The 15692-nt window shown below is 40.5% G+C and overlaps 1 protein-coding gene across 1 annotated transcript in view; it reads left to right on the plus strand.

Annotated features, from left to right (window-relative positions):
• trim33l (tripartite motif containing 33, like) overlaps window positions 1–15692 on the plus strand; it is a 132129-nt gene that overhangs the window by 84076 nt on the left and 32361 nt on the right. Inside the window, exons 3-4 of the mRNA XM_060921860.1 lie at window positions 2238–2376; window positions 15258–15375. Of these exons, the coding sequence (XP_060777843.1) occupies window positions 2238–2376; window positions 15258–15375 (257 nt within the window). The remainder of the gene's footprint in view (window positions 1–2237; window positions 2377–15257; window positions 15376–15692) is intronic.

The raw sequence follows: 15692 nt of genomic DNA on the forward strand, positions 1-15692 counted from the left end.
CATGCTCGTGCGACAAGGCTTTCGCAGATAGCTTTTTGCAGACAGTTGTAATTTATTGTTGAGCGGGGATAATAGGCGTGCGCGATGTTATTCACCGGCACAACGCAAGGGGGTGCGAAGTCGCTAGGAGTAGTTGGTGGGTGTGGTTAGTGGAGTGTTTATCCTCCGGTTACTTATGACTAGAACTTTTTTTTTTTTTTTTATAATGACTAGAACTGGAGTCGTATAGATGTCCGTACTTCCTCAATCAACCGCTCTTCGTGCTGCTCCATCTTCACTCGTGTTTTTAAAAATGCCGGTCGTGAAAACAAACCAAACCGGGAAAGTAGAGAAGCGGAAGTGCGTGTACAGCGGACCAATCAGAGCCCTCTTGTCTGCGGCGCTGTCTGCGAGGCTTCTGCGGTGGTCACAATTTTTGGGAGGTGCGCGCAGAGCGTCTGCGAAGGTGGGGGGGGGCTACGCAGACACTGTCTGCGACACCGTCTGTGAGGACTGGGTTGTCAGCATAAATTGGCCTTTAGTTGTGTCATCATCGTGCTATCTTTCTTTCTTACAGTGTGAGTAATTTTTCAACCACAAAACGTTAAAGTATACTTTAGGACTTATTTTTGTACTTCATAATTGTGTTGGGCATACTTTGCATGGAAGGAAAATTGACGTGGTGATCTTTGTTGACATGAAAGTAGTATCGTGCTAGCTAGTAGGGGGTAGGGCTTTCCTTAATGTCATGCAAATGAGCAGCATTATGTGCCCGCCCTACACCCAGAGTAGCTGAGATGGAAAACTTTGAGGGCGATTTTCTCCCTTTTCTGTTTTAAGAAGTATACACTTTTTCAAAAGGCCACACATTCTTCAAATATTGTCAGATCTCCACATGGAAGGCATCATTGGAAAGCTTAGAAACTGTACTTTCTGAATCTGTCAATAACTCAAAATGCCCCCGGGCCGACATGTGTCCCTGGATTTTGTGATCTGCCACATATGTTTCTTACAGAATATGTTCCGATGGTAGCTGGTCTTGTATGAATTTCTGAGCTATAAAACGAGTTGTGGTCTATTTATTACCGTAGCGTGTTGTGTGTGCGGGGAAGGACACACATTAACAATTTGCATGTGTAGAATGGAATTTTCCACTCCAGCAGTTAGAAGTTGATCGTGCTTCCATTTGCGGTCTTTGTTACGCGGGTGATCTGTTCGGACGTTATCACTGAAAAGGTGAGTTTTGACAGTTTTATTTTGTTTTAGTCTTGCAGTATAAGGCAATAGAATGTTTCTTTTTCATCTTTCTTTCATATTTCGTAGTGTTTGTGTATTTTTGGCCAATATTTTGCAACCATGGTCAATTTAGAGCGAGCTTTTGATAGAATCTACGGCCAGTCATTTTGCCCCGCCTCTGCCTCGCACTCCGTCCGGTGCGGTAGTGATGTCCCGTTGCTCGCGCGCCGCAGCAGAGACCCACGCGACCTTCAGCCGGTGCAGTCGCTGTTCTTTTACCACCGCCGTTATTCTCATCTTTCCGGTGTGTTCTTGATTTTTCCATTGTGTCCTATTTCGCCATATCAAATACCCAAAATGTATCATATTATTCATATTTAAGTGAATAATCAATTCAGTCATCATAACTTGCCATTTTTAACCCAAGCAATCAAAAAGAGGAAATTTATTCAATATTTTCACTCCTCTGTGAAGGAGCTTTAATTCATGATGGAGTTATTTTATATGTAAATCAATTTTACAAAAGCATTTGAATTGTAATCAAAAATATTTTCCACAGTGGAGGCCAGATAAAGCAAGATGCTATCTTTTATTCTTATTAAACATGACAAAAGAAACATTGAGTGTTAGGTAAATGTAAAAAAAAAAGTAAAATTAGAAAATGTATTTTTTTGACCGTAATGTCCCAAATGAGAGACCAGTTTCTAAGACGGTCCCATATACCTTTTTGAGCTGTAAATGCGAGTTATAGTACTTTAACATTCCAGCGAACAAAACTGTAAAATTTTATCTCGATGTCCGATAATATTAATGTCAGGATTTGATTGTTTATTACTGCAGTATGTACACTACAGACCAAAACATTGGAAGCAGAACTAACATTAGGGGCTCGCAAATGAGACTGTTACTCAGAAGTACGATATGAACCAGATCAATCCATGGCCTTTGAAATGTTTTATTTTCTTATATGTTGTCACTCAACTTGTTGACATGTTGAATGCATTCTTTCTGTCTGTCTGAAGTGTGGAGGATGTGACGACGCTGCCCTTAGTGGATGGTGTAAGGAGTGCGAGGAAGCTCTGTGTTCAGATTGTGTATCAGCTCATCAGCGAGTGAAGGTGACGCGCAACCATACAGTCATACCACAGGAGTCTCAATCAGGTTTGTAGGTTCAACCCGTCCTCATGTCGAGTTTATTGATTAAAAAAAAAAAAAGCTCTGACTGTTCTCTAGCGTGTTGATAAGATGAAACCGTGACATGGCCTTGGTGTGCCATCTCACCAAATGTTTTTCAAACAGCTTGTAAAACATTATATTATGTCTAGAATTATAAGAAGGAGGCTCTAAAATCCAGAAGTAGTTTATACACTTGTAATTTCAAACCACTGTCGAATTAAGGAGCGAGTGATTTTTAATTACCTGTACCCTGGGTCTGAAATCGCTTCCTACTCACTATATAGGGCACTATATAGTGGGGACGCCATTTTGTAGTGCTGTCCGAAACCTTAGTGAGGGTTATTTACACCCTATATAGTGCGCTCAAAGTATCCCACAACGCATCACGAAAAGTAGTGTACAACCGATGGTCATTAACCAAAGCAATATATCCCATCATGCATTGCGGTCACACTGAAAGAAATCAAAAGTCTCATTTGATTTAATAAAAGGCAGCAGCAAAGAAGAAAGTATTCAGCCTTGATTTAAAAAAAACTGAAAGATGCAGGTACTTTGTATTGATTAATGTGGGAAATGCACTCAGTATAATATGTATTTATCACAAAAATACATGCGCGTAGGGGCGTCGTGGCTCAGGTGGATAAGGCGCCATACCATAAATCCGGGGACCCGGGTTCGATTCCGACTCGAGGTCATTTCCCGATCCCTCCCCCGCTCATTTCCTGTCTCTATACTGTCCTATCCAATAAAGGTGGAAAAAGCCCCCCAAAAAATCTTTAAAAAAAAAAAAGTGTATTTATTATTTTGAAAACCCACCAGCCGGCTGATCGGCACGTTTTAATTGTGCGACAGTAATGATGTAAATACCAGCGCGATGGAGTAGTGTACGAAAGGTTTTTTTTTATTTTTTTTATTTTATTTTTTATTATTTTACCAGTGAGCTCACTATATAGTAATTCCCTATGTAGGGAGTTCAGCATTTGAAATGGGGGGAGGAGAAGACATGGATGTTTCCATGAACACGTCTTTCATTTCATCTGTCAGAGCAAGTAAAGATCATAAAAGTAACCTTTAATGGTGCTTTTAGAGTTACAGGACTGATTTCATGAGTGGCCACTGGTACAGTACTAGTATACTACTACAGTAAACTTCAAACATTCAGGCAACAGTTTGGACAGTAGCGGACAAAAATGAGTAGCATTAGTAACAAACTAACCAGCCAATGTTAGTGATAAGTTTAATGTTTGATTCCCTTCTCAAAACAGTGATTTAATAAGGTCAGTGTTGTAGATTTAGCCAAGTATTGTGCCTGTATATTAACTGATCTAAAGACACGTACTGCTATCAACGAATTTACAAGTAGAGAAGGGGGACGTTATACTGTTCAGTGTGGGTGGCCATGTTGATTTCGACGTTGCTCCGTGTACATGGTACTGGTAGTTGGGAAGACTACTCCAAGTTGATGGGTTGAGATTTCAGCTTGAGGGGGTGTGTTTGGTGGATTGTGTTTTTTGTTTTGTTTTTGTTTTTACTGGTTGTAGGCAGGGAATTACAAGGAGCAACTGTGCATTAAAGGGGAACTGAAGTGATTTTTAAACTTGCTTTATTTCTTAATTAACGTGTTATTCAATTACGTTTTCGGTTTTAGTAACCTTATACCGTAACTCGTATTGGCAATTAAATATTATACTTATCGGCTTATTTGTTTTTTAGCAATGTTGAACTTAGTTCGTTTGGTCCACGGCAGACGTCGCTTATCTGCGTGATCTTCATAAGACTTGTGTGAGACTTCGAAACGTGAAGTGTCAGCCAGGTGTCAGTGCCGCCATTTTGAAAACTGTTTTCCAAATGAAATATTGCACAAAAACAAGTTTAAATGATGGTTACTGCCTACTTTTTTTCCCCAACTTTCCTGATTGCTATCAAAACAAACAAAACTTCCGGCTTGACTACATCAGCATTCGAAAGACAACGTTGGCAGATGTTGGTCACTTTCCTTGTGTCCGAAATCACTCCCTACTCACTATGCAGGGCACCATATAGTGGGGACGCCATTTTGTAGTGCTTTCCAAAACCTTAGTGAGAATTATTTACACCCTATATAGTGCGCTCAAAGTATCCCACAGTGCATCACGAAAAGTAGTATACAATGATGGTCACTTACCAAAGCAATATATCCCATCATGCATTGCGGTCGTGCTGAAAGAAATCAAATTACAAGTCTCAAATTTGTTTTAATAAAAGGCAGCAGCAAAGAAGAAAGTATTCAGCCTTGATTTAAAAGAACTGAAAGATGCAGGTACTTTGTATTTATTAATGTGGGAAATGCACTCGGTATAATATATGCCGCTTTTCCACTACAAACGCGGCTGAGCCGTGCCGTGCTGAGTCGAGCTGAGCGGGGCTATTGAAGTTGCATTTCGACTACAACCGCGCTGAACCGTGCTGGCTGGAAGTGGGTGGACACATTGGGTGGAGTTAGCGAAAGTGGGTGGACGTCACGTGATGTCGTTAAGCAGCGCAAACAGTGACATCAGTGACAGTGGCGGAACAAGTCAGAGCCGGGCCGGGGGCGGGGCAAATGACCGGGCCCTTTATTAAAGCTTATCATAACATCATTTTAGGCTACAAAATGTCCGCAACTGCGGTGTTTACCAATTTCAACACTACCGGGTGCAACTATGTTATTTAGTACATCAAGTCCTTCAAACGAACATGTAACTCAGAAACAAAAAACATTAGGATACTGTACATGGCTCATAATAAAACATCAATAGCCTATACTGCGCACATTATTTGAAGGGCATACGAATGAGCGCTCAGAGGTTGCAACGGTGACAGGAAGAGTCAGAAATAAACGGAGGGCGGTGCAAACCTCACTGAATGCACTGTGTTTACCAATTTCAACACTCCGGGGTGCAACTATGTTATTTTGTACATTAAGTCCTTCAAACGAACATGTAACTCAGAAACAAAAAAACATTAGGCGACATACTGTACATGGCTCATAATAAAACATCAATAGCCTACTGCGCGCATTATTTGAAGGGCATACGACGAGCCTTGGGCTCCGCGAACTCGTCCACGATGCTCTGTATGTCACTGATTCAGTGATCTTTTAAGCGGTAGTCTCACGACCCGGATAGTAAACAATAAACATGGAGGACATGGAGTCGTTAGTGTTGCTGGTCTTGGTGCTGTGGCTTGTTGTCACCGACAACGCCAACAGATACTGGCAAGAGCGTATAGATGAGGCGAGGCGCATAAGGCTTCAGAAATTCTCGTAATTCATAATTCTTCTTCTTCCGGGTTTGCGGTGTTTACAGATCCCAGCGTGCTCGCGGGGCGTGTGTGGGCATGTGAGGACACTCCTCCTCACCAATCAGTGCACAGGGGAGTGTCTGCTCACGCCCCCAGCCTCACTCGGCACGGCTTGGCTCGCTTCAGCCCCACTCCAAAACGGTGCGAGTTTTAGGGGCTAAGCAGGGCTGAAGCGAGCTGAGTCGTGCTGGTTTTTGGTAGTCGAAACGCGAGCCGTGTCGGGCTGAAGTGAGCTGAAGCGAGCTGAAGTGAGCTGAAAAAGGGTAGTGGAAAAGGGCCAATAGATTTATCACCAAAACACATGCGTGTATTTATTATTTTGAAAACCCACCAGCCAACTGATCTGGCACGGTTTAATTGTACGACAGTAATGACGTAAATACCAGCGCGACGGACTAGTGTCCGAAAGCGTTTTTTTTTTTTTCCATTTTACCAATGAGCTCATTATATAGTCCAATATAGAGTAATTCCTTATGTAGGGCGTAGTGAACAAGTGATCGATTTCAGACACAGGGTTTGATTTCCGCTGTATGTTTTACTTCCGTCCTACAAAGTCTTGCACAGGTCTCAACGAATCTTGTTTACGGCCATATTTCAAACACTCAACTTGCTATAGCAGTGGCAAAATAGCTATCAAAAATGCATTCCTATAGTTCATAAAATGAGAGAAATAGAATTTCAATCATAAAAATTTTGCCTTCAGTTCTCCTTTAAATACAACATAACCTGAGCTCAGGCTTGACGCCAGGACCCTGGAGCTTTGAGTCAGTGCTACACAATGCACCACCCTACTTTTTAATCTTTTAAAGCAGTGGTTCTCAACCGGGGCGCCCCCCTGGTGGGGCGCGGAGGTACTCCAGGGGGGTCGCGAGTAGGCTTCATGTATGGAGGCAAAAAAAAAATCTGGGGCTAACAGGCTATAGTAGCTAAGCAGATGCAACACATTTACCCATGTCAAAATGCAGGACATTGGACTATTACATACAAATCAATACTATTATAAAATCTATCATCAATCTATCATAAAATCTTGTGTGTAGGTTATTTTAAGCCCGTGACGCGAACATGACGCAACGTCACGTGAGTGAGTCTGCATACCGTGGCCACCGTGTGAGTGCTTGCCACACACACACTAGTCTGGTTTCTTGCCGAGTTAACTCGTGCCGACTCTCGCTAGTCTACTATCATCAATCCATCGATACAGCGCAAAACCCAAACAGTCTTTTTAAAGACTACTACCCCACACTGTATTTTTGCTTTCCCCATTTCAGCTCTACCCAAATAATTTGTTGTTTTTGTTGTTTTCTTACTGCTAGTCTACTATGGATAATGCTACTACTGCTGCTACTACTACTAATAATAATAATGATAATAATAATAATAATAATAATAATCTAGCCCAGGGCTAGCTATCTATCTATCTATCTATCTATCTATCTATCTATCTATCTATCTATCTATCTATCTATCTATCTATCTATCTATCTATCGGTCGATATAAGGTGCTGTAGGTCGGGTGGCGTCACTGCGGGTGAGTGTGTTTGGGGGGGGGGGGATGGGGGCGGGGCGAGAAGAGGGGCCCCCAACTGCAATGAACCAGCTTTGGTGGGGCCCAGGTTGCAAAAGGTTGAGAACCCCTGTTTTAAAGCAAGAGAGACAAAGTTTTTGACCTGCACAAATTGGATTTTAATTGATTCACAATCAATTAAAATATCTCTAAGCACAATTAAGTCCATAAAAAAAAGTTTAATGTCTCAAACAACTGGAAATGAGCACACTCTTCCCTTACACGGTTAGAAATGACAGAGGCAAAAAAAAAAAAGAGCCCACATGTTTTGAATTGCACAATTTAGTTGATTTCTTGTGGTTGCAAAGTTTGAAAATCAGCTGTTCAGTGCAACTTTCAAAACAAGCTGTCCATAAGTGTTGCATAAAGAAGCCCTTCATGAGAGCATCAGAGCAATTCCAGCATTATGGACGTGACACTTGAACTCAAAATGGCAACAAATGACCCAGTGCATGTTTTATTGTCTCCCAGTATTTAAACAGGTGTTGCATATTTTAAGGCTGTACCATACTGGAGAAGTGATAGAACAAGAACAATTCCCATAGTACATCTAGGGCATGCCAGAAAATGCCAATAAAAGATGCGTTATGGACGTGACAGAAAAAGTATCACTTTTCTTGGGTGACTGTACATTTTTATCAAACTCTGTGAAATCGTAAACCTAATGTCGAAATGGAGATATCCATTTGATAGAGGGGTCCAAGGTGAATATTAAAAAATCTTTGTTTAAAATATTTTGTATTTCATGCGGAGTTTTGGAAGGAAAAGTCAGCGTTATGGATGTGACGAAATTCCGTTATGGATGTGACGCGTCTGAAATAGACATGGCATATGTTTAGAAAATCAGCAATTTAACCACCATAACCCTTTGAAAAACTCTCTAAATATCAGCTAAAACTATCAAAGTTCTTAAATAATATTTAGGATGGCTATTGTTTTGCTGTTTTGTGGATTTTAGCATACATTTCTGTGGCTTGTGGCAATAATATAGAATTGTACATCATCAAAGTTGATTTTAGCTTGGGTTTTACATTATAAGAAAGAAAGACTGACAGTGACACATTAGGTTGGTTACAAATTGGTTCAACTTATTCACATCTGTAAAATACAGGCCTAGGTGAGATCTCTGGGAGTGGTTTTGATGTATTACATGTTGCTTTATTTTTGCATGGTGAGGTTGACGTTTACATGGAATTGCCCATCACAAAATGAAGTGCCTGAAGTTCACCAAGCATCATTAGAACTACAAGTGTGTGTGTGTGTGTGTGTGTTCTGGTCACATGAGATCCAAATCAAACTTATTGGGGATTGTATACTAGGAGCCCACTGTAAAATATAGTGAAGTAATAATAATAATAATACAACTCTGATCATGAAATACAATCTCCGGTCGTGCTACATAAACATGGCATGAGCTTGTGTATTGTTAAATCTGTTATCTATTATGTAAAATGTTGAACAAAGATCCAGTTAAATGAGGATGGATGGTGACCCACAGTCAGCTGTCTTCAGCAGGTCATTTGTAACTCTGGACAGGGCAGTTTTGGTGCTGTGTGCAGAGCCAAAGCGGAACTTTTTTTACAGTTTGATCAGCTTGAGATCCTGCAGTTGAACCACAACCACTTTCTCCAGCACTTCAAACAGAAAAGGGACATTTGAAATAGGCCTGGGGCGGCACGGTGGTGTAGTGGTTAGCGCTGTCGCCTCGCAGCAAGAAGGTTCTGGGTTCGAGCCCTATAGCCGACGCGGGTCTTTCTGTGTGGAGTTTGCATGTTCTCCCCGTGTCTGCGTGGGTTTCCCCCCACAGTCCAAAGACATGCAGTTAGGTTAACATGGGGCAGCCATGGTCTGAAGGTTAGGCTGAAGTGCCCTTGAGCAAGGGCACCTAACCCACAACTGCTCCCTTGGAGCTGTAGCATAGCTGCCCACTGCTCTGGGTACATGTGTGCGCTCATTGCTCACTTGTGCGTGTGTTCACTGCTTCGGATGGGTTAAATGCAGAGGTTAAATTTCACTGTGTGCTCAAGTCTGTGCTTGAGTGTACGTGTGACAGACAGAGGTTTCTTGGCTGTAATTGCACAATTTTGTGATCTTGATTAGATGCCTAATAATTCTACAATAATCAGGTTAATGTTAGATTTCTGAAAGATGTTTGGGAATTTTGAAACAACACTGAGCATAGATACCCAAATCCTACATCTGGAGATAATGATTAGCAAATTGCCCTGTATATTAAATTATTTACACATCAGATAAAAAAAATATATATATATATATATGTGTGTGTGTGTGTGTGTGTGTGTGTATGTGTATGTGTATATATATATATATATATATATATATATATATATATAAATAAAAAATAGATTTATGATTGTTGCAATGATTTTCAGTTGTTGCCCTTTAAATCAATGCATATATTTTAAAATCATTCACTCTTATTTTCTATTAGAAGTAGAAGAGTGCTGTTGTTTTACATTGCATTGCATTACAGACATTTAGCAGACGCTCTAATCCAAAGCGATGTTCAAGTGGTGTTTTATAGAATGGTCACCCATTTAATGTGGCTGGATTCCATATTGATAAATTGAGAGAAACCTGCAGACAGCAAACCAACGTGATTTTCTGACCAGACTCTTCATGACCCATCCATGACTATATTGAGTTATTCTCGTGTTTATAATAAACTTGTCTTTCTTCTCATTTCATTATTATCCCATTGCTCTGAAGTGCTTAAAAATTGTCCTTTTGCTTTCAATTTGCGTTGCTTGCGAGCAATATCATATTTCACCCACATAATGTGATCAAGACACAAAAAAAACAAACAAACCCTTTCCCTGAGAGTGTTACTCAAGGACATCCAGTACACTTGTTCAGACTAACTACACACTGGTCATTTCATTTCATCTGAGTCACACAAAATACAGCGGTTGCATAGCACATCTGTGAACATGGCAGTGGTTGCGTTAGACTTTTTCATTGTTCGTCATTTTGACGGACAGGGTCGTAAAAATTCCGTCATTGTCCATTATTATCTGTCATTTTATTTTAACTTTTAAATGACAATGTATATAGGCTATAAATGCTATATATTTAATAACTTGTGTTTTCATGGACTCATTTTCATTTAAAAATTAATTCACAGAACAAGCTTGTATTATTTAATCATTTATTTATGTATTTATGATGCAAAAAGATGAACAGAGATTCTGACGTTCGGTCACTGTGAACCCATTTTCCCTCCGCTAAAAACATTGCGGCTGTTGTGCCTTAACGGGCATACGGAAAATGTTATTTTACAACGTAGCAAGGCAATTGCAGTTAAAATATGAACAGTCCACTACAACGATTTAAGTGACAATCTAATTTGACCTGTTTGCGTGAGCTCAAACCTTCCTTCTGGCCCGCATGGATTTAAATTGGGAGCTCGCTTGTGCATAATCAAAGTCGTCAATGGAGACTGCTGCCGAGGCAATTGTCATTCAATTTTGCGTCTTTGCCTCGGACAGACGACTTCTCATTGACGTTTTAATTTTATTCTGAAGGCTGAACCCGCGCTCTGCTGCGACACTGGAGACTGGAATAACCAGCGCCACTTCAGCCAAAGTTCTGAAGTCGGGAAACATTTCTCCCAGGGAAGTGATCAGAAGCCGGCAAGAGCCTCTGAAAGTTGGATTTCCCGACCCTGCTAGTACTCTCTTCATAGGGAGGAAATCCTGCAGCATGCGGTCTTTCTGCACCAGTGGTGCAGCTGCACCCCGCGTCTCGGCTCGGCGGAGCCTGGAACCTGACACGGAAGGTCTTAAATAAAATGAAGTTATGTTTAAATGTTAGTTTGTCTACCCGTGCTCTCATTAAAATGATAGTTTAGCAGATATTCGAGCAGTGATGTTCCTAAGCTTCCTAAGCTTGCTGGGGAAGAATACAATAAATCGACATTTGTTTCATTTTAAAAACAAGAAAACAACTAGCCTAAATGAGCGCTATTGCATTAAGACGTACAGGCAGGGAAACGACACAACCCAATGCATCTCTTTTTTTAATAGCAAAAATGACGTGTCTTCTGCAGAGAAGGGAAACATTAATCCATCTCACTGTGCTAGTGGTTAGAAAAGTCCTAGCGCGGTCAGGAGCGCGATGGGGGGAACAGCCTTGCGCAGTGGCTACAGTGTATACATGAGTAGCCTATGCACTGAACATCAAGACGCCGCAACGTCGGCTCAGATTGAAAGTGACGGCAGTGAAGACTATGTATACTGTATGTAAGAAAACTCTGCCACAACTTGCCAATCATTTCAATTGTGTGTTTCATTATGTTTTATTATTGTTATTATTAGACTATTATTGTTATTGGTAATGGTAACGGTAAACATCCGTCAAAATGACGGACGGCCTTCAGATTTTTCTTTCATAGCTAAAAAAAAAAATCCATCAATGACGGACAATTGTCGGTTAACGCGACCTATGGAACATGGATAAACTTTGTCGTGAGTCTGTTGATGCCTCTGTTAAACTGAGGTTAGCAGTTTAAGTTGATTTCCTGCTGTACATAAGCATATAGGGCTCGACATTAACTTTTAAACCCACTTGCCCTGGGGGGCAAGTGAGGGTTAATTTCCACTTGCCCCCTATTTTGCGAGTACTACTTACTTATTTATTTATTTAGGAAAGCCATAGAATAGTTGTAAATTGCAACATAAAATGATCACACATTGTGTTGAAGTTTGGTTATTGATGAAGTTTATTTGATAGTTTGGTTATTGATTACTTTTTACTTGTAAGGGACAATAACAATTTTATCCAAAATAGTTTTTCCTGCCTTCGTCGATTTATTTCCATTTCACATGCATACAGCTGTTGTAATGTTCGGTCTGTTTGTGTAGAACTATCTGACTGTAGGTTTATTACTTACGGTGGCCACCAAGGGTCAAACGGACGGCAACGGCCCAATACATCTCAGTTCGAGAAAACAGCTTCAAGTGCAGAAACGATGCAAAATCACAAACTCAAACAAGTCTAAACGAGGTCTAAATGAAGAAAATGTGTTGCAAAAAACAGACAAATGCATCATCAAACGCGATGCAAATAGAGAAACGATCTGCAAATGAAAAACGCTGCATTACCTGTCACTACAAACGGAGATGCTCCAAACCTGCAGGGGGCACTCTCAGCGTAACGGCTTAATAGAGCGTTGTACAGTGATATAAACATAATAAATATATATTATCAAGTAAAAGTCACATTACCGTTCCCGCTGTGTTTTCATCCACCGTTGTGGTTCAGTCAGCTGTTCTGTCTCTCTCCATCCCGTGTGTGTCTCTATTGAGCTGTTGCGCTGAGAGCTCCCCCTGCAGGTTTGGAGCATCTCCGTTTGTAGTGACGGGTAATGCAGCGTTTTTCGTTTGCAGATCATTTCTCGATTTGCATCGCGTTTGATGATGCATTTGTCTGTTTTTTGCAGCACGTTTTTTCATTTAGACCTCGTTTAGACTTGTGTTTGAGTTTGTGATTTTGCATCGTTTCTGTACTTGAAGCTGTTTTCTCGAACTGAGATGTATTGGGCCGTTGCCGTCCGTTTGACCCTTGTCGGCAACCGTAATTACTTGATAATGTAGAAATCATAAAATAGAAATCTATAACGAAGTTTGTATGAAAAAAAACAATAGGGTGCCAAGAGTTTTGAACAGTACTATGTTTGAGAATATACAATTTTTTTTTAAATCCACCTCTAGGTTTAAAAAAAAAAAAAAAAAACGCGCTGCGTCATGACAGACAGAATAATGTTTGAGTTTAAAGTCATTGTTTAGTGTGTAGGTTGTGGGTGTTTTATACAGAGCTGGCAACCTGTAACTGAATCAGTGCAGCCAGTCTGTCATGACGCAGCGCAGTGTTTGTGGGAGGTTTTTTAACCTAGAGGTGGATGATGTAACCAGAAAAAAAATGTATATATAAATATTTTGCACAGGACTGTGTTCCTCTGATAACAGAAACAAAGCTCCAGCTCTCTCTGCTCTTAATCTGTTCTGTTCTTTCAGGATTTATTGTGCATGTCGCTCTTTGAGTTTTTTTTTTTTTTTAATACCAGAGTTGTTTGAAACCAATCTGGGTTTTCTGTGTCGAATAAGGAAGCAGCTTCACCTGTAAGAAAATCAGACACTTTCATGAAGGAGCCAACTCAAATGCGAGCAGAAAAAAATAAAATGAGATTCTTAAGTAAACTCTTCCATACTCACTTCCGACTTTGTTTTTGTAAAATGCATTTTAAATGCAATCGTGAATTTCTCTGGAGTTTTCAGGCTGAGCTCCTCTCCTCGTATTCTTTAACCACTCATTTCCTCGTTGTTCTTGAAGCATTTGCTTCCATTTGTTAACATTTTTCTTGATAGCGGGGAGACGGTAATGCCTTTTATCTATTTCTCTGTTTGAACAAGCAAAAACAGCGCAAAAATTAACCATATGGAAGACCGATTAAGCCTTGCTTGCATGAAGGACGGTGTCTGTCTGACCCCAGCTGTAATTATCACGTGATGTCATGCACAAGGGATCTATAAACAGTACGTGTACCATACTACAACAGCAGGGTATATAAAATAACTTGCAAAGCAGTAAATGAAACCGAGACTAAGAAAACAGCCAAGATGTAATGGTGGATACGGAGTGAGGGATGCTTTTAGGAACTGAAATAAAAAAAGATCAAAAAGCCTCATTTTTGTGGTGCTAATTCGTAATATATGCTCATTCCAACTTGCCCGGTTGGGCATGTCGGGGACATATCCCACTTGCCCAGATGCATGTTTCACTTGCCCCGGGCAATCGGGCAGTCCTTAAAGTGCATGTCCTGGACCAATTTTTTTTTTTAATACGAAAGTATGTCCCTTTACACATTCATCCAGAAGGGTAATTTTGCACAAGGCCATCTGTCTACAGCAGAAAAAAAAAAAAAAAAACGCATCTGAAAAGATCCCAAGGGAGTTTGGAGCCAGATTCGTGACGTCACCTGCGGAACCACCAGCAGGCTGAGAAAGCTTGCACGGTTTCAGTGCACAGCCTGTGTAGACCAAGTTTAGCAGCTAGTGATTTTTGCATTGAAATCTATGGAATTGTCACCTGAGCACAGTGTTACTTCACCTTTGGATGAAGAATATAATGAGATGTCAGAATTATTTCGTACCCTGGCAACAGTCAACTTATGAATTGTTGATTTTCTTGGTCTTTTTCTCGGCTCTGCTTTGGTCCTCGGCTTCCGGGTGCCTCGCACGAAGCGCTCCCATTTCTCCCTCATTGTCCGGTCTTTTGGAAAACGATGAGTACTAATCCCATCAAGATTGGTGTTGCTACACCCTCGTACGATACATCTGTTAACCATTTTAATAATTACGTGATAACGTTGAAGAAATTTGCAGAAAACCACCAGGTCGTTTTCTCATAAACAAACCAGCGCTGACGTAGGATTCAGAAGGAGGCGTCCCACACATGACGTCAAGAAAATCTATGTTTGCCGGGAAATCCAAATGCCAAGTTTTTTCAGAAGCGGACCAATTCGCCTCAAATGGCTTGATTTCAACTGAATTTTTCTGGTATTGTGCAAGGAAAAAAAATTGCACAAAATGCAAAATGTGACACACATTTGACCAAAGTTTAATATAAAATAGGAGAATTACATTGATCTTGCTCCTGAATTTACCCGTGATATGCACTTTTTAATGTCGAGCCCTGAGCGTAGTCCTATCTAAGTAAAGAAAAGAGAAATAAGACAACGGGGATATGTGGTGAGGCAACGATAAGAACTCCTTTCAGCAGTAAAATGTTTTATAAAAGTGTATATACAAGTACAGTACTATATAAAATTATCATAGTCATTCTGTTATAATTGAATAACTGAAGGTAGGGATTACGAATAATTGGACACGATATGTAATAGGGTATGACCTTTTAATTAAACTCCTGTTTGGTTGCTTAACATGTTTTTCTTCTTTAGGCTCGAGTACAAGCTTGCGCTGTACTTCACACAAACGGGAGCGACTCAAGTTCTTCTGTGTCACCTGTGAACAGCTCACCTGTAGAGACTGTCAACTGATTGACCACAGAAACCACAGGTACTCTAGGAACTGGACCCAACCTCATTTCTGGGAGCAATACACATAAAATGGCCCACCTAATATAGTCGTCTGTTTTAGTGAAACAACTTGCTTATTAAAATTTGTCTTAAAGTGACACAGGTCAATGTATTTAAAAAGATGAATAGTACCCTGTGGAGCTAGAATAACCCCAGGTACTTGAATCACACGGTGTATTGCCCACTGCCTCATGCCTGTGGAGGAGAATGAGCTGGAAAAACACAGCATGCTAATGTTTACACTTGGGTACGGAAACGGCCAAAGTTTATCCTCATTTATAATATACTATTCAAAAA

The sequence above is a fragment of the Neoarius graeffei genome, chromosome 5 (assembly GCF_027579695.1).
Source record: "Neoarius graeffei isolate fNeoGra1 chromosome 5, fNeoGra1.pri, whole genome shotgun sequence".
NCBI classification, from domain to species: Eukaryota; Metazoa; Chordata; class Actinopteri; order Siluriformes; family Ariidae; genus Neoarius; species Neoarius graeffei.